Below are 25,833 nucleotides of genomic sequence, written 5' to 3'. Positions count from 1 at the left end.
GAGACTGGTGTTTTGTGGGTACTATTTAATGAAGAGTCCAGTTGAGGACTTATGAGGCGTCTGTTTCTCATACTAGACACTCTGACTTGTTTACATGAGACAACCTGTCGCCAATGTTATGTTGAAAGAACACTTGGCCCCTAACCTTATTGAGTTGCAACTTGCTGATGTGTTTGATAGTAATCACTCGAGTCTGCCACTGTTTTGGGCAAAATTACAAATGGAGACCCTGCTCCCCTTCTCCTACCCCCATCCCTCCTCTGAGGTTTCCTACAAATGACAATATTCAATATAAAACAATTCAGAACACATTTGCGAGCATCTTGTGTCCCACCGCAATCTACTTTGTAACATGATTCCCCATGAAAGACTGCCAGACAGACACATACTGTACTCGGGTAATAGGTAGTCTCAATGAGCTGCAGGACATCAGTAGTGAGCGTAGTAGCAGCTGACTCGATACTGCAGTGCACCTCTAGTTTCCATGCAAAAAAAATGTACTTGAGAAATACTGCACCAGACACCTTAGCTAGATGTCAAATTGAACGACCAAGACCTCCTCGGCAAAAACGTTGATGTTAATGACAGACTTCTTGATTTATCTTAATTCATTCAGACTATTTTGAAGGAAAATGGTTGCTACCATGACTCAATTAGGGACAAACAACAATAACTGCCAGGGTATGATATAGTGAACGTAACACACCCACACCGGACCATACCTCCAAGACCCAAATCTAATTTTTCTTAATGAGCAGCAGAAAAACACATGCAAAATTATTGCTTTCAGCCCTACATAAAAATAAAAAAAATGTTTTGAAAGCTTTGTGTTATTATAGGTGATTGGGACGACAAAGTGCACATGGACTTCTACTGGGAACACATTCTTGCTCAGTTGCCTTGCTGTTGGCCACTGATGCTGTGGACTGACCAATATGACTGTTGTTGCCTATGTACAGTATTCCACCAGTGCCTAGTCAGTGAAGGGGAAACTCAGAATGATTCAACTTCCGATTTAACATGATAGACCATTAAAAATGTTCCGACACCATATTCCCCGCCCACATAGAAAACTGTCCTTAGACGACTGAAGGAGGGCCTCACCAGTGAGATTGGTGGACAGCAGGAGCAGTGTATCACAGGTCAGGTCAGCCGTTGTCCCGGAGATCACCACTGCCCAGATGGTCAACACCTGAAAAGGAAAAGAGAAATAAATAAAGAGAAAACAAGTCTAGTCAGTCTGTTTCTGGAACTGGGGTAAAACACATTTATCTAAAAGACAGATGACATAAGTTTAGTACTGATGTGAACTTCACTGTCGACTTGAGACGAGGGAAACATAGGCAGACACTATGTCTAGTGTCCAGCATTAGTCAGCCTACCTCCCACACAAAAAGGCAGAAAATATCACCAAGTTCCCAATAGAGCATTTCTATGCTGTTCACTGAATAAAAAAATGATGCTAATGTATCACATTCATTGACTATCAGACATACTCCTAGTCTCAGCATCGTAAAATACTGCATTCATTTTACATGTTGGTTTTATGCACATATTTTACATTTGTGGCATGAATTGTTCATGTTATTTATATACATTACTTCACTATAGGGTTCCGTGATGTACAGTATAACGAACAACCTGCAGAGTTAAAACGTTCAGGACTTTCCATTGAACCTGAAGTACAAACATTCATGTCAATTATGCATGCATATTGCACTAGCTTGTCATGTAGGCTGTAAAGAATATATTCACATGCACCCTTTCCCTTCTGAGTACCCTGGCCCTCACGAGTGGTGCAGTGGTCTACGGCACTGCATCTCAGTGCTAGAGGCGTCACTACAGACCCTGGTTCGATTCCAGGTTCTATCACAATCGGCTGTGATTGGGAATCCCATAGGGCGGCGCACAATTGGCTCAGTGTCGTTAGGATTTGGCCGGAGTAGGCTGTCATTGTAAATTAGAATTTGCATAGTTAAATAAAGATTCAATCAAAATGTACAGACCTAGAGAAACATATGCAGTAGATACATAAATATCCCTATAGGCCAGGAATCATCAACTAGATTACACATAATTTATAGACTGCAAATTGTATGCAAGATGCCCAAACGTATATAGTAGTTGACAAAAAAATGCTGAAATGTCCCATGGTAAGAATGGCGACGTGTCCCTTTACTAGAGTTCCAGACACTTGCCAAGGTGCATTGAAGCTGTTCTGGTTTGTGGTGGCCCAAAGTTCTTTTAAGACACTTTATATTGGTGATTCCTTTATTTTGGAAGTTACACCGGTATCTCTACTATGAGTGGGAATTCATCGGAACAGATTTCCAAAATTAAAATCACTTAGAGCTGATTTGCTGTCCAACAATTAAATTGTAGTTATTTATTTTTAAGTTGGTGGTGGGGGCAAATAAAATCACCTGCGAGCCAAATTGTTGGCGGAATAAAAGTGTTGGGGAAAATACATGTTATCCACCCATGCAGGCCGTATTTCATCAACTCAAAACGCCCATTCTTTCCGTGGTCGGTCTCACGTGAAGAGCCTCCAGCGCCATAGGCGCTGAGGCCCTTCGTCGAGGAAAAAGGTATTTCAATGCCCACACACCCAGACAGGGAACGAGGAGAAGAGGCGGTGGCCTGCTGATCTAAGACCCTGCTCCCCTCCTCCTACCCCCATCCCTCCTCTGAGGTTTCCTACAAATGACACTAAATTGATTTCGTAATATGTTGAAATTGGAATGCAATAATCCATGAAGAGAGGAAGCAAGAATATAAAATAAAAAACACACACAGGGGCCTGGTCTGCCGTAGAGCCAGTACACTCAAAATAGCCTTGACTGCTTGAGAACATTAATGGGGTTTTATGTAACCTCATCTGCTTGCTTGTTTGCTTTGCTTGTGTCCTTGTTGATGAAAAGAGAATTCCGAATTCAGAGTGTGTCACAAGGAGCTGCACTTGAAACATTACTTATCCTCTCAGGGAGCTCTACTTATATGCTCTGTCTCTTAACGGTGATTCATTATCACAACAAAATGGTGCTCTGTGTCAGTAGCATGTTCTGGCATAACCTTCAGCTTAAAAACAGGATGAGCAAGATGTGGAAATGTAGTTCCACTGAATGCATTCTTCCATAGTAATAAGCTGGCAGAATATTTGATCAATCAATCTTTACAAAAACGGTGTCAGCCTTGATAATGCAATCACACGTTCATTAAAGTACTTCTTGACTGACATTCACATAATTACCATGTTTGGCAACATCTTAGCCGTGGTTCTACAGTAATGCACTCTAATGCCGCATAATGACCACATATCATCACTGCAGCTGGCCAATAGAGTACAACATTAATTCATTTCATTCACTCAACTAATTCAGACACTGCCATGTGGTGTGAAGCTGATGCACAGCAGGTATCTTTCACACATGAGGAATATCTTACCAAGCATAACACTTCTGTGCTAATTAATTCCAACTTTATAATCCATTTGAATAAGTACATGGTTGGTAAAAACAAAGAAAATGAAGGGTGACAGAATGGTGGGGACTTTGTAGTCTTTGTTGTCCCTAAATCCCAAGTCATTGTAGTACCTATGTATTCCTAGTCCCTAGAGAGAAAGAGGTAAATCTGGGTTGGCAAGGAGATACTGTATATCTAGGGGTCATGGGGAGGTTGGCATGGAAATATATCCAGGGGTCATGGGCAGGTTGGCATGGAGACATATCCAGGGGTCATTGACTCATTATGCCCATGTAGTATTCTATACAACTTAATCCTTCTCCTAAGCAAAGTGGGTAGGAGTGAGTTTGTTTGAGTGTGTGTGTGTGTTTAAAAATGTATACTTTTAAAGTGAAGTTGGCAGTTTAAATGTGAAATACTTATCAGCTGGCTTCTGATTAAAAAGTAATAATAAAATCTGCACATCTCAATTTGGGTGGAGTTAAATGGGAAGTCTCCACTCTTAATATCAAAAGCCTGAGAAAAGAACCTGTCCCATGGGGGATTTTTGCTAAATCAGAAACAGATCTGTGAATCACTCTCAAACCATAATTAGAAATCATGTCTGAGCTAATGAATCCCAATCCACAAGGAGCAAAGAAACTTATGTCACTCACAAACTGCACCTCTAGCAAGTAGATCTCAAGGCACATGTCATGCACGCATGCGAGCACGAACAAGGGGTTAGAATAGGTGCAGGGAACAGAACTGAAAGCCGGAACAGAAAGTGATCCAAGGAACAGAAAGTGATCCAAGGAACAGAAAGTGATCCAAGGAACAGAAACGGAAATGGAAACGGGAACGGGAACGAATGTGATCCATACTGTTCTGGAATAGAACTGTTATTTTAAAAGCATAGGAACATTCCAGGCATTTTTTCAGGCATTTTTCTAGTACCACATAAAAACGCAACAAAGCGCCTATGCAAAGCCCTCACTCTGTCACCCAGATATGTATTCCAGTGTCTTCCTCCAAGCTGAAAATCTTTGCCGGTGTTTGTGTGTGTTCAGGCTACCTGCCCCTCCCCCTCCGAAGTACAGGCTACTGTACTGACGTTATAAGCATGATTCAGGAAATATATTTTAAACTAGTTATCACGTTTCACGTTGGATTCATGAACTACAAAAAGACAAGACTTGTTTTTAATTCTGGTGCCACTCTGCACACACAAGCTTGTTAGCTAGCTCAAAGGACATTCAACATTCCTCTATGGAAGCCGCTCCTCCTAGGTATAATTCTCTGGTTCTAATTCAGAGAATCCATGTCATAACAAGATGTCCAGTGCTTCAAGCCTCCTTCTCAACCTTCTCACCCACAAAATTTCAGACACATCTTGCCCATAGGCTACACTCATGTAAACAACTAGCTTGCCTGCTCTGTCCGCACTGACTGGCAAAGTCATTTAATGGGCTAAATGTAAAAAACTGTGGATTTCTCAAGTTAAAAAAGGAACAGAAAGGAATGATATAAACCTGTGCTTTTGTTGTTGTTGCTAGAATGTTTCCTTCAGGTTTCCTCATGGTTCTATGGAAAGTAAAGTTTTCAAATTGCTCCGAGAACGTTAAGAAAACAACAACATAAAAAGGACAAGAGAACGCTTAAAGAATGTTGTTTAAAAAAAAAAAAGTACATTCCGTTCTTAGCATCAACAAAACTCTCTCTATCCTTTATCTTGATAAGTGTGTTCAGATGTATTGGTCTTAATGAGTGCTTGCTTCCTTTTAAATGGGGTCTGTTTCAATAGACTAAAACGAAGAGCTTTTTATGCGTAAAAAAACATGGCTTGCTAGCTCCATCCTGGTGGCGCAGTGGACTAATTCCATGTACAGGTATAGAGAATACAATATTATAGTTTTGAATCTCACTGATGCCTAGTCACAAATCCAAAATGTCCAAATAACCTATCATTTCCTAAAACCTCCCATAAAAACTTCAGAGGAACCAGAGTAAAACATTTTTAGAATCTCCCTGCAACCTAAAAAGAAACGTTCCCAGAACAGGCTAAATGTAATTTTGTTTCACTGTTTTTTTTAACTGTTATTTTTGTATTTCTATACTTATCTTTTGTTAAACTAATACCTATTGCACTGTTGGTTAGAGCCTTAAGTAAGCATTTCTCTGTAAGGTCTACACCTGTTGTATTCAGCGCACATGACAAATAACATTTTATTTGATTTTGTTCACTTCTGTTCTCAGAACATTTAAAAAACGTTAAGTTTTAACCGGTCAGGAAACATACTGTATGGCTCCGTTCCCACAACTTCCAAGGAACCAAATGTGCTTGCAGGGATAGCTTTCTCACAGGCTTTGGAAAGTCTGCATGAGATACCATTGCTTGTATTTGTCTCCCTCGTGAAGGACTGTTTTACCGAGTGTATCAATTTTGCTCCTTGATCAACCGTAAGGCAAACTTGGGTTTGAACTGACCCTGACTAAGTTACAGTAGTTGCACATCCTCATTTAGAAAAGTTTTATTGGAGTGTTCTATTAGCCACAATCACAGGGTGTGCCCTGTCCCGTCCTGTCCTGCCCTGTCCCGTCCTGTCCTGCCCTGTCCCGTCCTGTCCTGCCCTGTCCCGTCCTGTCCTGCCCTGTCCCGTCCTGTCCTGCCCTGTCCCGTCCTGTCCTGCCCTGTCCCGTCCTGTCCTGCCCTGTCCCGTCCTGTCCTGCCCTGTCCCGTCCTGTCCTGCCCTGTCCCGTCCTGTCCTGCCCTGTCCCGTCCTGCCCTGCCCTGTCCCGTCCTGTCCTGCCCTGTCCCGTCCTATCCTGCCCTGTCCTGTCCCGTCCTGCCCTGTCCTGCCCTGTCCTGTCCCGTCCTGTCCCGTCCTGTCCCGTCCTGTCCTGTCCCGTCCTGTCCTGTCCAGTCCTATCCTGCCCTGTCCTGTCCCGTCCTGCCCTGTCCTGCCCTGTCCCGTCCTGTCCTGCCCTGTCCCGTTCTATCCTGCCCTGTCCTGTCCCGTCCTGCCCTGTCCTGTCCTGCCCTGTCCTGTCCTGCCCTGTCCCGTCCTGTCCTGCCCTGTCCCGTCCTGTCCTGCCCTGTCCTGTCCCGTCCCGTCCTGCCCTGTCCTGCCCTGTCCTGTCCTGCCCTGTCCTGCCCTGTCCTGTCCCGTCCTGCCCTGTCTCGTCCTGTCCCGTCCTGCCCTGTCCTGTCCTGTCCTGCCCTGTCCTGCCCTGCCCTGCCCTGTCCTGCCCCGTCCTGCCCTGTCCTGTCCCGTCCTGCCCTGTCCTGTCCCGTCCTGCCCTGCCCTGTCCTGTCCTGTCCCGTCCTGCCCTGTCCTGTCCCATCCTGTCCTGCCCTGCCCTGTCCTGTCCCGTCCTGCCCTGCCCTGTCCTGTCCCGTCCTGCCCTGTCCTGCCCTCTGACTTTTCTGCAGATTTCTTATTGCAGACGGGGTGAAACAAGTGAGGGTCTGTTCAAGTTTGAAAATACTTTGCGCGAATACTGAATACTGTGGTTTAGTTGCCAGAACATCTAACAGAGAAGGTCAAATCAACTTAGACAAAGCAATAAAAAATTGAACTAGAACAATAGAATACATTTTTAGGCGCAATTGTATTGGCAGCAGAGCAGTGTTCATTTTATGAGCAAATCCCCCGACAGTTTAGCCTAAAATTGTAAACAATGAACAATACATGGTAATTCAAACAGGCCACCATAGCCCTGCTCCCAATCTGCAATTGCCAAAAGGGTTGAAACTAAATCTAATTCTGACTGTCCATAGTCAGTACATGTGATAAACTATTCTTCCTGGTTCCACTTTAAACAAGCTACAACTTTTGTCTTAATGAAGCCTTTACAAACCCGGAATAACACATACATTCATGCCTCAGAAAACATTCATTATCAATAATCTTAAAAAATGAAAATGTATGTGTCAAAATGCAATTGCTAAAATGAAAGGGGTCAACAGGGAAATTGCTCCTGATCTTCCATCAAGTTCCTTTTGACTGTGAATGAAAGTGGATTGTATTGGTGCCAGGCGGACTACCTGTCTAATGGAGTTCACCAGATAACACTGGCCCAACTGGCTTTACAACTGATACACTGGCTGGCAGCAGGCCTTCAATCAAAGCAGAGTGACTGCCACAATGTTGTTTTTCATTCTTTCCATTCTTGTTTTCCATTCTTGGGCAGAAAGGGGTAGAATCGATCACAGCCAGTATTGTATCTTAATTTGTATATAACGGAGGATTTGAGCTCCGGCTTCCTTTAGAGCTCAGGGCATGGCACTCATAACCATTCAGCAATGCACCTGTGTGGTGAGTGAAGCTAGGTTCGTGCCCAGGTCACAGCCCATTAATCAGCCTATCAGGACATGAAAGAACACCCGGAGAGGCAATTTTCACTCCTTTATCCACCACCGATCCCCTTAAAGTGTCTGACATCACTTTGTGGCTTTATCAAAACTTTTCAAGGTCCCACACAATGCAGGTTTCTACAAATATAATACTTGACCACACACACTATAGTGAGTGAATAGAGATACAGGTTTTGAAAAAAATTAAGTGATTCAGTCTTCGCAGAGTATCAAAACCCTAAGCTGCCTGAACGACCGCTGGGGTAGAGAAGTCGAGTGCCTGAACTCCCTCCCTCTCTCCACTCTGCTGCATCACGGAAACCCACGACTCTCTCCCAGGCTTCTCAGCATGATTCCTGGCTCTCCTACTTCCCGGAAACTTTTGCTGGTAAATCCGGAAAACAATGTGACAACGCTGGAAGGCAAGTGCATTTTGAACCATGTTTGGACACTGGTTTCAGGGGAGAGATTCTTGGACTAAGTCAAGACAAATAATATGAGTTTATCCCAACTACTTTCGTGTGTGATTCACATAGGTCCTCCTTATATACTAACAAGGCATTAACACGTGGTATTGACATTGCGCTACATAAAATGGCATTGGCATTACACCACCATGATGCATCTAATGTTTATACTATCCAAAGTTTCAGACAGGGTTCTACATGCCTTGCCAGAAGCCTTTCCATGCGAGTTGAATGGCAATTCATAAAATCCTCTTCAATTAGATAATGTGTGTGTGTGTATTGGAGAGAGTTACTGTGTGTGTGCGCATGTCTGTGTGTGTGCCCATGTATGTGTGTGTCTGTTTCTGCGTGTGTCTGTGGTCACTGACTAAATCACACACAGAGGGTTGTCTGAGTACACCAGTTTTAGCAGCAGCAGCCGTCTGTAAAATTGATAATCCACGTCTAACAATAGCTACCAGGCACCAACAACATGTAATATATACGCTGGGCTCTTACAAATGGCAATGCTGTCCTTACACTCTCAATTCTCATCCCCATCCACCACCATTGGCCCAACTCCATCTTGGAGAGGCTGCGTAACAAGAGGCTTGACAGGCACACAGACACAGACATGGAGCCAGGGGCTGGAGCATGCAATAGGAATGGGTTCACCGCAGCTGACTACAGTCAACAAGTACAACCATCAGAGTTCTGATACGTTTGGCAGGTTGGTTCTGAGAACAAATAGAATTGGATGATACAAATAGAGTGGAGATGATCCCTGCTTTGGAACGACTGATATCCAGGGATTGTTGTTCTTCCACTAACCCCTGAGCCCCCAAACACGAGACAGCATCACCCCCTGTCATGATCCCCTTAACCCTCAGGTTCGAGGAAGGCTGAAATTATTCTGAGAAATAACTATTTTTCTTGGGGAATGTAAGAGGTTGGTTGTTTTCAACAAACCCCTCCCCCCAGAGGCCAGAGTCAGCTCTGTGTGTGTGCCTGTGAAGGCCAAAATGCTACAAAGTCCAAGAGAAAGCGGAGTGGATGTTGGAGAGATATTCATGTGTTAACATTGTATTAGCACTCTAAACCACTAAATAGATATTATGTGTAGTAAAGTGTCTTAATACATCACAAACAACTAGTCCTCCATCATGCTGTGTGATATAATGACAAAAACTACAAGTACCACAAGCATCATCCAAATACCAGACCTTCTGTTATTTTCACCCAATTGGTCAGGCAGAAAATTTAAAGAGCATTATCTATAACTTCAAGCTGCCACAGTCTCTCTCTGATTGGATGACCCAGTCTGGAAAAACAATGGAGTATGTCCTCAACTGCACACAACCCACAATCTTTCCATTGCTCTTTTCTGTCCGTCCTAGTGCCAGGATTTAGCTTGACAACTGAATTAAGGGTGGAAATTGAAATGCTAGGTGAAGTTAGTAACAAGTGAAAAACATTTTTTTTTAAACATTGAAATCAACTTTACACATGGGAAGATGATGTTACCAAGGGCAATGTGTGTATTGCTTTATAAAGAGTGATGGGTGCTTGCTATATGAAATGCTTGTTCTGCAGCTAATGAGAGCCAAACAAACACATAAACACGCATAAACAAACAAACACATGCTCAAGCACACACACACACACACTTAACCAATCTCTTCTGGTGAAATATGTCTTCTTTTTTTTAATCAACGCTCACAAATGACGTCCCGCCTCTCACAGTATATAATATGATTGAACTCCCTCACGCTAAGCGGCTAGCACATGACTTATTTATACTTCAAATGGATGGGGTGATCGAATTGCTCTTAATTCCCCCCTGCCATAATGAATGGGTTTAAGAGCATTGCTGGCTGCTGTAGTAGTGCTCCCTCTTTCTCTCTCTATTTGTGTGTGTGGCAGTAGTGATGCGTGAGAGATACAACCCACGCAAAGTGCGCATGGCATGAGTCGAAAAGCATGTCTCCATTAGCTCACTCTCCATTGACACGAGACAATGTAATGCAACATCAATTAACTTCTTCTATAATATAGCTGTCCTCATGTAATCCATTTGAAGAATTTCTTGATGGGAGATATACACTGAGTATACAAAACATTAAGAACACATGCTCTTTCCATGATATAGACTGACCAAGTGAATCCAGGTGAAACCTATGATCCCTTATTGATGTCACTTGTTAAATCCACTGCAATCAGTGTAGATGAAGGGGAGGAGACAGTTGAAAGAATTATTTTTAAGCCTTGATACAATTGAGACATGGATTGTGTGTGTGTGCCATTCAGAGGGTGAATGGGAAAGACAAAAGATTGAAGTGCCTTTGACCGGGGTATGGTAGTAGGTGCCATGGGCACCGGTTTGTCTTAAGAACTGCAATTCTGCAGTTTTTTTTACGCTCAACCGTTTCCCGTGTGTATCAAGAATGGTCCACCACCCAAAGGACATCTAGCCAACTTGACACAACTCTGGGAAGTATTGGTGTCAACATGGGCCAGCATCCCTGTGGAAGGCTTTCGACACTTTATAGAGTCCATGCCCCGATGAATTGAGGCTGTTCCGAGGGCAAAAGGCAATTCAATATTAGGAAGGCGTTCTCAATGTTTTCTAGTATCAGTATACTGCGTTGGTGTTTGTGGTTGTATTCACTTGTGACATGCCCATTTCTGATCCTCCAGTACAAGGAGTACAAGAGCGACCATTTCTTCAGCAGTATCACAGAAACCTTATTAGTGTGGCACTACACAGCAGTTGTGGCATTAAGTTAATATTGCCGGAGACTCAATTTAATTATATTGACATTAATTAATGTGCTATATGACCCACAGCTATGAATACTTTAAATTGCTTCCACCACATTAAGCCTGATTAAAAGGTGACATTTTTTTAAATGAGCAAATACTGCATCGTTTAGTCATGGTCAAAACCAAATCTGATGCCCCGTGTTATTATATATATGCCTCCCTAGTGTCCATTGCTCAAAACGTATCTGTCAAAAGCAGTATTGGCATTGTACTGTAGTAATTTGGTAGGTCTTTGTCCTTCATCTCATCCAAATACACAGTATACTTCATGCCCTAAAAGTAATTATAAAACTGCTGGTTTGAGGTCAGGCACATCAAAGGAAATGTGTTAATCAGTTTTTCTACTACAGATGGAGCTTTTGCCTCTTTCCAATATAAATGTAACCTATGAATAATGAGACTGCATTTGTTTGGGTAATTAAAATGTATAACCAACAACAACTCAAGCCTCATGCATTGAGAATGTACTCCATTTCCATCTGATAGCTAACAAGAAAGCAGCTTTAAAATACAAACAGAACTACTTCCCTTCCCTATTAGAAGTCATTCGCTATTGTTATACACAGAACGGAGCTCCCAGACCCGGTTTGAACCATACTACCAAATGGTGAAATAGTTCAGTGCTCAGAAGCAGACCAAATCAAAGATGTTTGCCTTCTTTGCATCATTAACCAAAACAAATCAAAATTCAAAAAGACATGAAAATAGAGGGGCCAAATGCTAGTTGTTGATAGGTCCTTGGTAATGGCAAAGGCTACTAGTCTTGCGGGTCAGACATCCAGCTTACTTAACTACTCTGTCGTAATAGTTTACTCACTGCTTTGATGTTTGTCAGAGAGCCATTGACAGCAGAGAGTCTGACATCATACAAACCTCTATCATGTCTGATCATATGTGACAAATTGTACTGCCCTGTCACAGTTGAATTGCTACTGATGTGTATGCTATTAAGGGGGAGCTGGATAGCAGCTCCAATGGCAGACTCCATTATATTGAGATTTAAGTGTCAGGCCGCCAGTACGCATGCTAGCTACAATTAGGCTAGCATGGCAGATAAGCCTGACAAACAGACCCTTAGACACGTCAATGCATCAGGGCCAAGTGACACCATGTTGAATTATAGGCGGTGCCTGAGAGATCTGATTAATGGGCCATCCTACATGATTTTCTATCTTGCTTCGTGCTTCAAAACAACTGGGACAGCATTGGGAAACAAGTGGAACCTTTCACTAATGCAAGGTTCTACATGGAACCCCTTTACCACTAAAAGGTTCTAAGTACAATATGTTTCACCACCAAAGGGTTCTACCTGGAACCAAAAAGTGTTCTCCTATAGGGACAAAAAATGATCTATTTTCTTAGAGTTTAGGCAAGGGGGATAAATGGAGTCTGTGATGTCTGTGATGCGTGACAAACACATATTTCTTTAGACTTTGATTACACTCAGTGGGTTTTAGGATGAAAGGGGACTTTAACTTTTGATCAACTGTATCATACTCTAAACCAGTGCAAGGCCTTTCTCATAAGAACCTCAGTGCTTACATGGGTCAGTGTTTCATGCATAGGGCAGTTACTTAATCCACTCTAGTGGAAAGTTGCTGATGATGCACCTTAAAGTAAGAGGAATATATTGGCAGCAGCATAAAAAGCAAAGATGAGTGTAGCCTCTTCGGACATGAAATGCCCACAGGCTATTTGATAAACAGGGCTTCCTTTCGGTCTACAGTTTTTCTGCTCTGATGCCGGTTAAGGGCATATTATCATTTTAGACGTAACCTTCATGGAGATAAACGTCCCTATCAGCTTTGGTATTGATCTGTCAATCTTACATTGATTCCTATTTTCTCTGTCCACCAATCAGATGCAGTGGCGGTCGGTGCCGTTTAAGATGAGGAAGGATAATTATTATTTTTATGAGCATGGCCTTATTTCTATTACAGCATATTGGATGACTGGCATTCATATTCCATTCACCCAGCTCAATGTAACACTAATAGGTTTAGGCTACTACATGATACTCAAATTTTCCCTATACCCACCATGAGGTTGCTACAACCTAGCCTATGAATGAAAGTACACTGCTCAAAAAATAAAGGGAACACTAAAATAACATATCCTAGATCTGAATGAATGAAATGTTCTTATTAAATACTTTTTTCTTTACATAGTTGAATGTGCCGACAACAAAATCACACAAAAATTATCAAAGGAAATCAAATTGATCAACCCATGGAGGTCTGGATTTGGAGTCACACTCAAAATTAAAGTGGTGTGTGTGTGGCTTCCACGTGCCTGTATGACATCCCTGCAACGCCTGGGCATGCTCCTGATGAGGTGGCAGATGGTCTCCTGAGGAATCTCCTCCCAGACCTGGACAAAAGCACCACAATCTGTGGTGCAACGTGGCGTTGGTGGATGGAGCAAGACATGATGTCCCAGATGTGCTCAATTGGATTCAGGTCTGGGGAACGGGCGGGCCAGTCCATAGCATCAATGCCTTCCTCTTGCAGGAACTGCTGACACACTCCAGCCACATGAGGTCTAGCATTGTCTTGCATTAGGAGGAACCCAGGGCCAACCGCACCAGCATATGGTCTCACAAGGGGTCTGAGGATCTCATCTCGGTACCTAATGGCAGTCAGGCTACCTCTGGCGAGCACATGGAGGGCTGTGCGGCCCCCCAAAGAAATACCACCCCACACCATGACTGACCCACCGCCAAACCGGTCATGCTGGAGGATGTTGCAGGCAGCAGAACGTTCTTCACGGCGTCTCCAGACTGTCACATCTGTCACGTGTGCTCAGTGTGAACCTGCTTTCATCTGTGAAGAGCACAGGGCGCCAGTGGCGAATTTGCCAATCTTGGTGTTCTCTGGCAAATGCCAAACGTGGGCTGTAAGCACAACCCCCACCTGTGGATGTCGGGCCCTCATACCACCCTCATGGAGTCTGTTTCTGACCGTTTGAGCAGACACATGCACATTTGTGGCCTGCTGGAGGTCATTTTGCATAGCTCTGGCAGTGCTCCTCCTGCTCCTCCTTGCAAAAAGGCGGAGGTAGCGGTCCTGCTGCTGGGTTGTTGCCCTCCTACGGCCTCCACGTCTCCTGATGTACTGGCCTGTCTTCTGGTAGCGCCTCCATGCTCTGGACACTACGCTGACAGACACAGCAAACCTTCTTGCCACAGCTCGCATTGATGTGCCATCCTGGATGAGCTGCACTACCTGAGCCACTTGTGTGGGTTGTAGACTCCGTCTCATGCTACCACTAGAGTGAAAGCACCGCCAGCATTCAAAAGTGACCAAAACATCAGCCAGGAAGCATAGGAACTGAGAAGTGGTCTGTGTTTATCACCTGCAGAACCACTCTTTTATTGGGGTTGTCTTGCTAATTGCCTATAATTTCCACCTGTTGTCTATTCCATTTGCACAACAGCATGTGAAATTTATTGTCAATCAGTGTTGCTTCCTAAGTGGACAGTTTGACTTGTGATTGACTTGGAGTTACATTGTATTGTTTAAGTGTTCCCTTTATTTTTTTGAGCAGTGTACATTGTTGTCACCATATTAGCTAACGTCATAGTCAACATAGCTACTAGAACTAACACGTTTATACAATGATGCAGTACAGTATAGAGTCAGCAAGCAATTTAGCAGTTGCTCCGGTGGGCCCCGTGGCAATAAATTAATAAGCCTCTTAAATGGTTCTGGTACCGTTTCCGACCAATATTTTCGCTTATAAATGTATTTGTGGTCACCGTAGATCAAAATAGCTTTCATTGAGCGGTAGCCCTGACTCTTCTGCCAGTGTGAAGCAGGGTGTGAAATCTGACACCACTTGAATCTGGGATGTCCCTCCTACCATTTCTTTCTCTCTTCTGACTGTCCATCAACTCCTTGCTGAACCCTACGTCATAGCCACTAACAACGCATATGCCTGGAATTTTTATGTTTCCCATTGCTCCTCTGAGGAGCCTCCACTGATCAAATGTGGTATCAACAAATCTTCGTCCAATTGGTTTTGGTAGCAACAATGCCCCCTTGCCCTTATTTATCTAAATGGAATTTATACATTTCCTAGAATGGACATTAGGAAACCAGCAATAAAGAGAGTCCCATATGTTGCTATGTACTGTACACTTCAAATCCAAATACATAATTTTCTAATTAGAATGATTTCCCACTCAAAGGATTCTACAAGCTCTTTGTTGAATAAATATATCAGCTCTACTCCAGCCCAAGATGTAGAAGAGCGAACCGCAGTGATGGTCGCATATGTTGCTTTGTACACATCATCCAAATACTTAATACCTCATTTTTGATATGTATACTTGAAATCCAAATACCTAATCTTCCCATTAGAACCCAATCACTTTCCACTCTCAAAGGATTCTCCACTTTAGCCTCTGATGTAGAAGAGCACAGATCCTAATAGTCGTCTCCAGCCATACTACTCTGCAATGCCGAATGATGATGTTCGGATGGGGAGAGAGAGAAAGAAACAGTGGAATCCAGTGCAAAACAGCTGTAGAGCTGTAGAGCTGTAGAGTAGAAGGTAATGGACTTGCAGAAAATTGGTTAAACGGCCATGGAGGTCTCCGTCGCCATATGTCTTCCCTCTGGCAGTGGCTGCAGGGCTGCTGCCCCCCCCTTATCCCTCCATCCCTCTATCCCTCCTCCCCCAGCCAACCCTCCATCCTTCTCTTTATCTCCAGAGCCAGGGACCGGGCCTTCTTGAAGCATGACAGCTGGGATAGGGAGTGAAAGTGTGGCCAACGTTGGCCCATGCAAGTGTATGTTGCTGTCACTGTGTGGATCTTTGAGTGGATGATGACAGGTGCTAGAGACTCCCACACACACACACACACACACACACACACACACACACACACATACACACACACATGCACACACCACCTGGCTATGGGCCCCATCGGCCCCATCAACCCCGAAACGTCCCTTTCCCTCCATTTAGCTTAGTTTCCTCTCTTGGCTCAGCATTTACTCTGTTCTCCATTCATATCAACGTGGTAATGATTGGACAGGATGAGAGGAGGACTACTTGGCTGTGTCTCATATGGCTCCCTATTTCCTATATAGTGCACTACACTTGATCAGAGCCCACAGTGCTATATATAGAGAATAGGGTGCCATTGGGACGCAGACCTTGATAGCCACTACCTCCTCCAGCTGTCGAGAGTAAGGTGCCTCTGGCTACCTTGGTGGCCCATAAGGAGCGGCTGTTTGTGTTAGCTACAGTGTCTAAGCTTCACTTATCTAAAGTGAGCAGGCTGCTCACTGTGAACGAGTCGATAGTCTGGGACCAGCAGGAAAAGGGGCCCTGCTTGACATTCAGCTAACCAGCAGCTTTCTAGGCAGAACTTCTGAAATGAATCAAACCGGAAGACGCTGTGTTTCCAAAATCTTCTAAGAAAAAACAAGTTGATAATCCCACTTGGGGAGAGAAATCAAATGGCTAAAGGTTGGTGTATTATAACTGAGACTGAGGGCCTTTTGATGGTTGAGTGGCTTGATGGAGTGTTGGATGTGAAGATCACCTGGCAGAGGATGTGGCGGTGAGGTAAAATACAGTAAATTGGACATTTTCCGCAGTCACTGTGGTCTGGCCACACACTTAAATGAGTTTTCCTGCTCTTAGCCTGAGGGCAGATCAAATTTTAACAGCCACTATAAACACCTCCAAAGGGGAAAGAGGAGAGACAAAAGGTGCTTTCAAATTACCACAAGGATTAAAACTTTCTGCCCTGGTCTCAGTCTCCTGACAATGCAGGACATTCCAGTCATTTTAAACAGCCTCTCTCTCTCTCTCTCTCTCTACGTCTCTCTCTCTCTCTCTCTCTCTCTCTCTCTCTCTCTCTCTCTCTCTCTCTCTACGTCTCTCTCTCTCTCTCTCTCTCTCTCTCTCTCTCTCTCTACGTCTCTTTCTGTCTCTCCATCCCTCTCTGTCTCTCTCCTAGCACAATCGAATCTCCATGGTCACTACACAAATCTTCCTCCAGGCTAGCGTTAGGCTTGTGCTAGCCACAGACATAAGCTGTTAATTCCTCCACGGTGTGTTACAAAGCAGGCGAACTCGACGCGCAAACATGCAACAGTCAGGAGAAGACTTACACTGCATTTATGGATGCGGAACAAGACAGCAGAGTAAACCGCCCGTGAATACATTTTCCATCATGCTCTCTGTGTTGCGTTTTGCAGCCTCAGAGGTGTCTTTTCAAATGGCTCATTTGAGATTCAGATTCGGAAAAGTGTTACTGTCCCATTGCTGAGCAATTTGGCTTTCTCTTTAAAGTTATGAAAAACAAATGGGCATGGCACGATGACAAAGAAAAAGTTGCAGCACATATAAAAGACAACAACGTCTACTGCAAAGACGACAAGTTGTGAACGAGCCCATAAAAAGACAGTGTGCAGCACCATTATTTCATTAGGCTTTGCAGCCTCGCCGGCGCTGCGACGTGAGCGATGGGATGCAGAACTTGGTCTGCCTCTACCAGACTTAACAAACAATACATTACAACTAATGGGGGAGAGGGAGCGAAAGAAAAACAACGCGAGTAGACAGTGATGAATGCCTTGTTTGTTCAACTACCAGATATCTCCAAGTTTGTTCAAACCTCCCACATTTCAAACAGAAGCCCCGCAGAGCAGGAAGCACACAGCAATGAAAAAGAATAGCACACAGAAGCCTTTGAGCTTCAGGAGAATGCAAAGTCTTTGCCTGCTTTGCATCCTGCACTGATGATTGATTTCACAGGCACAGCTAGGGAAGCTAGAATCAATCTAGGATGGCCGTCTTGCAAAAACCAACATTGATATATGGAGGTAAACACTTAAAGAAAAACCAGCTACCTTCACCCTCGCAGCCGGGCTGTATACTCTAATTTGTGTTCATCCACCAACCTGTTTTGAAATTACATGGTAGATAGACAACCAGCACTACAGGTGCCATGGCAAGCTAACAAACTAACTAAGCAGGTGCCATGGCTAACTAACTAACTGGCACAGATTATGGTGGGGACCGTGCTCCGTGGGCGTAAGTAAGGAGGACAGACCTTTGTCACTGTTGCCTGCCAGGCTGCCTGGTCTACTTTGATCCCTGGGGCTAGATCCAGCTAGCATACTGTGGTGCTGCAGCCTCAGCAGCACCTCTGTTCCGTTTAAGGCTCTAATGGTGTTTACACATGCAGGGCATTATGACGCTCCACTGTTTACCCTGCCTTATTATCACAGGGGGGGAGGAGAGAGAGAGAGAGAGAGAGAGAGAGAGAGAGAGAGAGAGAGAGAGAATGTGTCGCTTGCATGGGTGGCATAATATGGATTGCATTATATTGATTGTTGGCCACACTTCCACTCCCTATCCCAGCTGTCAAACCATGGGTGTATGTTTGTTTGTGTGTCAGTCAGAGCTTGTGGGGTATGTAGTATAGAACTTGTGTGTTGGTGCATATCATCAAAGGCAAGTACGCAAGAACGCTAATACTGTCAAGAGACAGGTGTGTGCTTGCACTCACTTCGGTATCATTAATGGAAGTTATATGTTCGAGTGCTGTGTCGTCAGTACTGTAGGTGTATATTTGTAGGAGGCTGCATGGCATGTATCTATGAATTAATGAGGCAGATTACTTGTTGTGGGTGTTGTGGGTCGCTCTATCCGTATCCATGGGAGCCAGGCCAGGGAACAATGTGTGTGTGTGTTAGTGAGAGAGAGAGAGAGAGAGAGAGATAGAGAGAGAGAGAGAGAGAGAGAGAGAGAGAGAGAGAGAGAGAGAGAGAGAGAGAGAGAGAGAGAGAGAGAGAGAGAGAGAGAGAGAGAGAGAGAGAGAGAGAGAGAGAGAGAGAGTGAGTGTGTGAGTGAGTGAGTGTGTGAGTGAGTGAGTGAGTGTGTGAGTGAGTGAGTGAGTGAGTGAGTGAGTGAGTGAGTGAGTGAGTGAGTGAGTGAGTGAGAGAGAGAGAGAGGGATGGCTACTGAGGACACCAGAGCATCAAAGCCCTGAGAGAAAACATGTCTATGGGAGATCCCTATTTCTTCCCATTTTGATACCCTCTGAGGGAGGACTGTCGGATCAATATTTATTCTGCCTCCCCTATGGGCTGTGGTCAAAAGAAGTGCACTACATAGGGAATAGGGTGCCATTTGGGACAAAGACTCTACTTTGCATCTCAAGTCTTTGCCTCTTCACTTGCCCTTGCAGTTGTGGTTGATTCTGGGCTGGTATCGCCACTGTAAGGTTGTTAATTGTGATAAATGAGAATGTCACCAGCTCCTACGGTAGCCCAGCGAGTCAATATATTTTATGCCAGCTCTGGCATGGCACGGAGCTGATGTCTCTGTGGGTAATTAATGGAGGATGCTAAGGCTTGTATCAAGGATGGCGGTAAAAAGGCACAGTGCACCTCTCTCTTGCATACTCCTCTCTCTCCCTACTCTATAATTCTAGTGCAGCCACTTGGGCAGTGTGTGTGTGTGTGTGTGTGTGTGTGTGTGTGTGTGTGTGTGTGTGTGTGTGTGTGTGTGTGTGTGTGTGTGTGTGTGTGTGTGTGTGTGTGTGTGTGTGTGTGTGTGTGTGTGTGTGTGTGTGTGTGTGTGTGTGTGTATGTGTTTCTGTCCGTGTGTGTGCAGGACTGTGTTGTGCTTGCATATGGGTGCATGTGTATGTTTGGGAATGGAGGTGATTGTACTCGTACATGTTCAAATAAATTAGACGTCGTAATGGTACGTGGATAGGATCCCTTGGTCATGCCCCATACAGACTGATTCTGTCCTTTGTAATTTTGTCTTTCCTCTGGAGAAACTAAACGATGACGTTCATCTGGATAGGTGCAGTCTCTCTGAGACGTTGTGACACGGGGGAGCGAAACATGGAGTCAAGCGCTTCCACTTGACTTCCTGCATATCTCAGGCGCCTCGAGCCTGCGACAGATACCGGGAGACCTGGGATATAAATTTAAAAAAGTCCCCACTCACAGGACAATAAATATGTCACTCTGTCGTAAGGAAAGGAGGCCAGTGTTTACAGCCTGACCAAGCATGGGTTATCAGGCCTCTGGACAATCCACAATGCACCATAAACATTACAGCAGAGATGGAGGAGGAGAGAGGGAGAGGGAAAGAAAGAGAGCAAAAGGAAGGGAAGAGTTTGTAGTATAGTGAAGACTTAAGGGCCATTTACATTATCTCTCTTCAACATCAGATTAGTTACTTTTCTGTTTATACTGGCCTTGGATGTTGTGTGGCCAAAGCTACATTCCTGCTTCATATGTGAGCGCAGCTATTAGCATACCGTAAATACCATAGTATATAGACAAACAAAATAAGGAAAGAAATTGAAATTATACAGGAGCTTCTCATCTAAACCATATTCCACATAATGTTTTACACTTAATTAATGCAATGATTCAAACATTTGTGGATATTTTCTAAATATATTTCCATTTGGCTGAAGTAAAAACGCTGTAAATAAATGTATATTCAAATTTCCGTTGTTAATTGTGTTGATGATTTTCTTGTGCTTATTCTATTTTATATGAATTGTGTCAAATAATTCAGCATCAGCTGCCATCAATACTTTGTAATGTTGAATTTGAAATAAACCATTCTAAATACAGTGCATTCGGCAAGAATTCAGACCCCTTGACTTTTTCCACATTTTGTTACTTACTGCCTTATTCTAAAATTGAATTACACATAATACCGTATAATGAAAAAAGCGACAAAAAAAACGTTTTTTTGACTATTTTGCTAATGTATAAAAAATGTCAAACTGAAATGTTACATTTACATAAGTATTCACACCCTTTACTCAGTACTTTGTTGAAGCACATTCAGCAGTGATTTCAGCCTTGAGTCTTCTTGTGTTTGATGCTACTGTACAAGCTTGGCACACCTGTATTTGGGGAGTTTCTCCCATTCTTCTCTGCAAATCCTCTCAAGCTCTGTCAGGTTAGATGGGGAGTGTTGCCACACAGCTATTTTCAGGTCTCTCAGGAGATGTTCGATCGGGTTCAAGTCCGGGCTCTGGCTGGGCCACTCAAGGACATTCAGAGACTTGACCCGAACCCACTCCTGCGTTGTCTTGACTGTATGCTTAGGGTCATTGTCCTGTTGGTTGGTTGAACCTTCGCCCCTGTCTGACATATATATACAAGTGTGTGCCTTTCCAAATCATGTCCAATCAATGAAATATACCACAGGTGGACTCCAATCAAGTTGTAGAAACATTTAAATGATGATCAATGGAAACCGGATGCACCTGAGCTCAATTTCGAATCCATAGCAAAGGGTCTGAATACTAATGTAAATAAGGTATTTCTGTTTAAAATGTTTAATACATTTGCAAAATGTCCAAAAATCTGTTTTCACTTTGTCATTATGGGGTATTGTGTGTAGATTGCTGAGGATTGTTTTTGTGATCAATTTTAGAATAAGGCTGTAACGTAACAAAATGTGGAAAAGGTCCAGGTGAATACTTTCCAAAGGCACTGTACACAGTAGAAGTTGGAGTAAATTGGAAAAGCAAGTAACTTAGAAGAACAACAAAAATAACATATTTAAGCTTGTAAAAGTACCTCTTGTTAGCTACTCCCTATAGTTGTGCAGAATTACACTAAACAAAAATATTCACCCAACATGTAAAGTGTTGATCCCACGTTTCATGAGCTGAAATAAAAAGCCCCAGACGTTTTGCCAAGACAATCCATCCACCTGACAGGTGTGGCATATCAAGAAGATGATTAAACAGCATGATCATTACACAGGTGCTCCTTGTGCTGGGGGGGGCAAGAAAAGGCCACTTTAAAATATGCAGTTTTGTCTCACAACACAATGTCACATGTCTCAAGTTTTCAGGGAGAATGCAATTGGCATGCTGATTGCAGGAATGTCCACCAGAGCTGTTTAGAGCATTTAATGTTCATTTCTCTACCATGAACTGCCTTCAACGTCGTTTTAGAGAATTTGGCCGTACGTCCAGCTGATCTCAAAACCGCAGACCACGTGTAACTATGCCAGCCTCCACATCTGGCTTCTTCACATGTGGCATCGTCTGAGGGGGGAGTAATTCTGTCTGTAATAAAGCCCTTTTGTGGGGAAAAACGAATTCTGATTTGCTGGGCCTGGCTCCCCAGTGGGTGGGCCTAAGCCCTCCCACCCCTGCCCAGTCATGTGAAATCAATAGATTAGGGCCTAATTTATTTAAATTGATTGATTTCCTGATACGAACTCTAACTGAGTACAATCTTTGAACTTGTGGCATGTTGCGTTTTATATTTTTGTTTCAATATAGTTCACATCAATAACAATTGATTGAAAAGGCTTGTTATTTACAGACTATCGAGACACGGCTCTAGTGTCTCTTCGCCCTACATCATAAATATCTCCCGCTTCCTTTCCTAATCAGCTAATTTGTGAGCTGCTTTAAGGCTATGTAATTGCACTGATAATAAGAATACAAAACCTCCACAAATAAACCAATAAACAACACAAGCATCCAATTCTGTTCTCCAACTACACTCCAGTCCTCCTGATCAAACAAAAGGAAAAAGAAAAACAACATACCCCTTTGGGAACCGCAAACAATTGCTTTGATGAGTTTGTGTTAGCTTTAAGTGGGAAACTGAGTATGTACTCTGCAAAAACAAAACAATCACACAGTAACTTAATTTAAGTAACTTATCGGAAAAGTCAACCAAACCATGGTTGGCTCTCCAACGCTTTGTTATGGCACCGCCCCCAGTACCTGCTGCTCTCAAACCATCATTTAATTATTTTGCAGATTTGAGTGGTCAATTGGCTTGGGTGAAACCCTGATGCAGGTATGGAAATGTGCTGCCTTTGTCCTCCCCTGAGTTAGTTGGGAAAGATTTTTTCTCATAGTTATTCAACCAAAAAACCATAACAAGCTTCAAAGCTGAATTATTAGTACAGTGCCTTCAGAAAGTATTCATACCCCTTGACTTATTCCAACATTTTTACCACCTGAATTCAAAAATGTATTAAAATGTTTGTTTTTTTCTCAGCTATCTACACAGAAGACCCCATAATAACAAAGTGAAAACATGTTTTTGAAATATAGAAATATCTAATTTACATACACTACCGTTCAAAAGTTTGGGGTCACTTAGGAAAATCACATTTTTTGCCCATTAAAATAACATCAAATTGATCATAAATACAGTGTAGACATTGTTAATGTTGTAAATGACTATTGTAGCTGAAAACGGATGGAATATCTACATAGGCGTACAGAGGCCAATTATCAGCAACCATCACTCCTGTGTGCCATTGGCACGTTGTGTTTGGTAATCCAAGTTCATTTTAAAAGGCTAATTGGTCATTAGAAAACCCTTTTGCAATTATGTTAGCACAGCTGAAAACTGTTGTTCTGATTAAAGAAGCAATAAAACTACTAGCAATAAAAGTACTTTGTTCTGAAAGTCAATTCTTGTTCTGAGAAAGGAAGGCTATTCCATGCGAAAATTTGCCAAGAAACTGAAGATCTCGTACAACGCTATGTACTACTCCCTTCACAGAACAGCACAAACTGGCTCTAACCAGAATAAAAAGAGTAGTGGGAGGCCCCGGTGCAGAACCGAGCAAGAGGACAAGTACATTAGAGTGTCTAGTTTGAGAAACAGATGCCTCACAAGTCCTCAACTGGCAGCTTCATTAATTAGTACCCGATAAATACCAGTCTCAACATCAACAGTGAAGAGGCGACGTCTGGATGTTGGACTTCTAGGCAGAGTTGCAAAGAAAAATCCATATCTCAGACTGGCAAATAAAAATAAAAGATAACAGAATAACAAAATAGCAGAAGAACTCTGCCTAGAAGGCCAGCATCCTTTTCTTTCAAAAACAAGGACATTTCTAGGTGTCCCCAAAATTTGAACGGTAGTGTAAGTATTCACATCCGAGTCAAAACTTTGTAGAAGCACTTTTGGCGATAATTACAGCTGTAAGTCTCTAAGAGCTTTGCACACCTGGATTGTACAATATTTGCCCATTATTCTTTGAAAAAATTCTTCAAGCTCTGTCAAGTTGATTGTTGATCATAGTTAGATAGCCATTTTCAAGTCTTCAAGGTAAGGTTCTGTATTTATGTTCTTAGTCAACCTTGTGTTCTGTTTAGTTGTGTTCTTCAACGTAGCCCTGTAATTCGCCAACCTGATCCGACCCTTCCTTTCACCCTGGAGGTGGATGCCTCCGAAGGAGGAGTAGGAGCCATACTATCTCAGTGGGTAGGAACATCTCCAAAATCACATCCCTGTGCCTTCTTCTCCAGGAAGTTATCCCCCGCTGAGAGGAATTATGATGTGGGGAACAGAGAACTCCTCACCATCAAGCTGGCCATTGAGGAGTGGCATCACTGGTTGGAGGGCACACAACATCCCATTCTCGTCCTAACAGATCATCGTAATATGGAATATATCAGAGGGGCCAAGAGGTTAAACTCCAGACAAGCCCGCTGGGCTGCCTTCTTCACACGCTTCCATTTTCATGCTACTTACAAAAACGTAAAAGCTGATGCTCTCTCCCGCCAGTTTGACCTTCCGACCAGTAACTCAGACCCTACATCCATTCTTCCTTCCTCTTGCATTATGGGACCGGTACAGTAGGAGGTTCACTCTGCCATACAAGAAGCCCTAACCTCAGACCCGGCTCCTCCTGGGAAACCAGCTGGGAGGAGTTACGTACCAGCAGCTGTGAGACCCCAACTGATACAATGGTGTCACACATCCTTGGGGTCAGGACATCCGGGCATTACACGAACCACTGAACTTCTAGCCGTAAATTCTGGTGGTCCTCACTGAAATCCGACGTAAGGGATTACGTACTCTCCTGTCCAGTCTGCGCCCAAACCAAAAGCCCTCGCGATCTCCCTTCTGGTAAGCTTAATCCTTTGCCAATCCCTCACCAACTCTGGTCCCACATAGCTGTTGACTTCATCACAGACCTTCCTGAATCCTCTGGTAACACCACGATCCTTGTCATAGTAGACCGTTTTTCAAAAATGTGTCATCTTACCTAACGCCATGGAATTGGCTGAGTGTATGTTCCAGCAGGTGTTCCGTCTGTATGGGATTCCGGAGGACATCGTCTCTGGGCCCCAGTTTGTCTGCCTCTCCACACAACCGGAGTCGGTATGTGGCCTGGGCCGAATACGCTCAGAACTCACTCATGCATTCATCCCTCCGCCTTACTCCGTTTCAGTGGGTACTTGGTTACCAACCCCCCATGTTTCCCTGGGAGGCGGAGCCTGGTACTGTCCCAGCTGTCGACGACTGGTTTCGGCATAGTGAACGGGTATGAGAGATCGCTCACCGGTATTTGCAGGAAGCCTCCAATACCCAGAAACGCTTTGCCGACAGACGCCGCCGACCTACGCCACTCTTTCACCCCAAACAGCGTGTGTGGCTCTCTGCCAGAGACAACTGGCTCTGCCTCCCCTGATAAAAAGTTATGTCCTCGCTTCATTGGTCCCTTCAAGATAACCCATCGCTTCAACCCTGTCAGGTACCACCTCCAATTACCCAGTCAGTACTGTACTTACAGTACTGTAAGGTCAGCCTTGTGTTCTGCTTCGTTGTGTTCTTTAACGTAGCCCTGTCTTTCATTTTTTCATTGATTTGACCTATTTTAGTTACTCGCCTGGACTCGTCAGTTCATTCTGTTAATTTTCTTAGTCAACCTTGTGCTCTGTTTCGTTGTGTTCTTGTGAGGTATTGTTCGTTTTGACTCTACTAA

At 43.7% G+C, this 25,833-nt stretch overlaps 1 protein-coding gene across 1 annotated transcript in view; it reads right to left on the bottom strand.

The window, feature by feature from the left end:
* LOC109892213 (corticotropin-releasing factor receptor 1-like) overlaps positions 1 to 25,833 on the bottom strand; it is a 153,062-nt gene that overhangs the window by 116,364 nt on the left and 10,865 nt on the right. Inside the window, exon 2 of the mRNA XM_020484648.2 lies at positions 1,105 to 1,192. Within this exon, the coding sequence (XP_020340237.1) occupies positions 1,105 to 1,192 (88 nt within the window). The remainder of the gene's footprint in view (positions 1 to 1,104; positions 1,193 to 25,833) is intronic.

This window comes from Oncorhynchus kisutch, linkage group LG6 (assembly GCF_002021735.2).
Source record: "Oncorhynchus kisutch isolate 150728-3 linkage group LG6, Okis_V2, whole genome shotgun sequence".
Taxonomy (NCBI): Eukaryota; Metazoa; Chordata; class Actinopteri; order Salmoniformes; family Salmonidae; genus Oncorhynchus; species Oncorhynchus kisutch.
The sequence above is the reverse complement of the archived record's forward strand: the minus strand, read 5'-3'. Positions and strand labels throughout refer to the sequence as shown.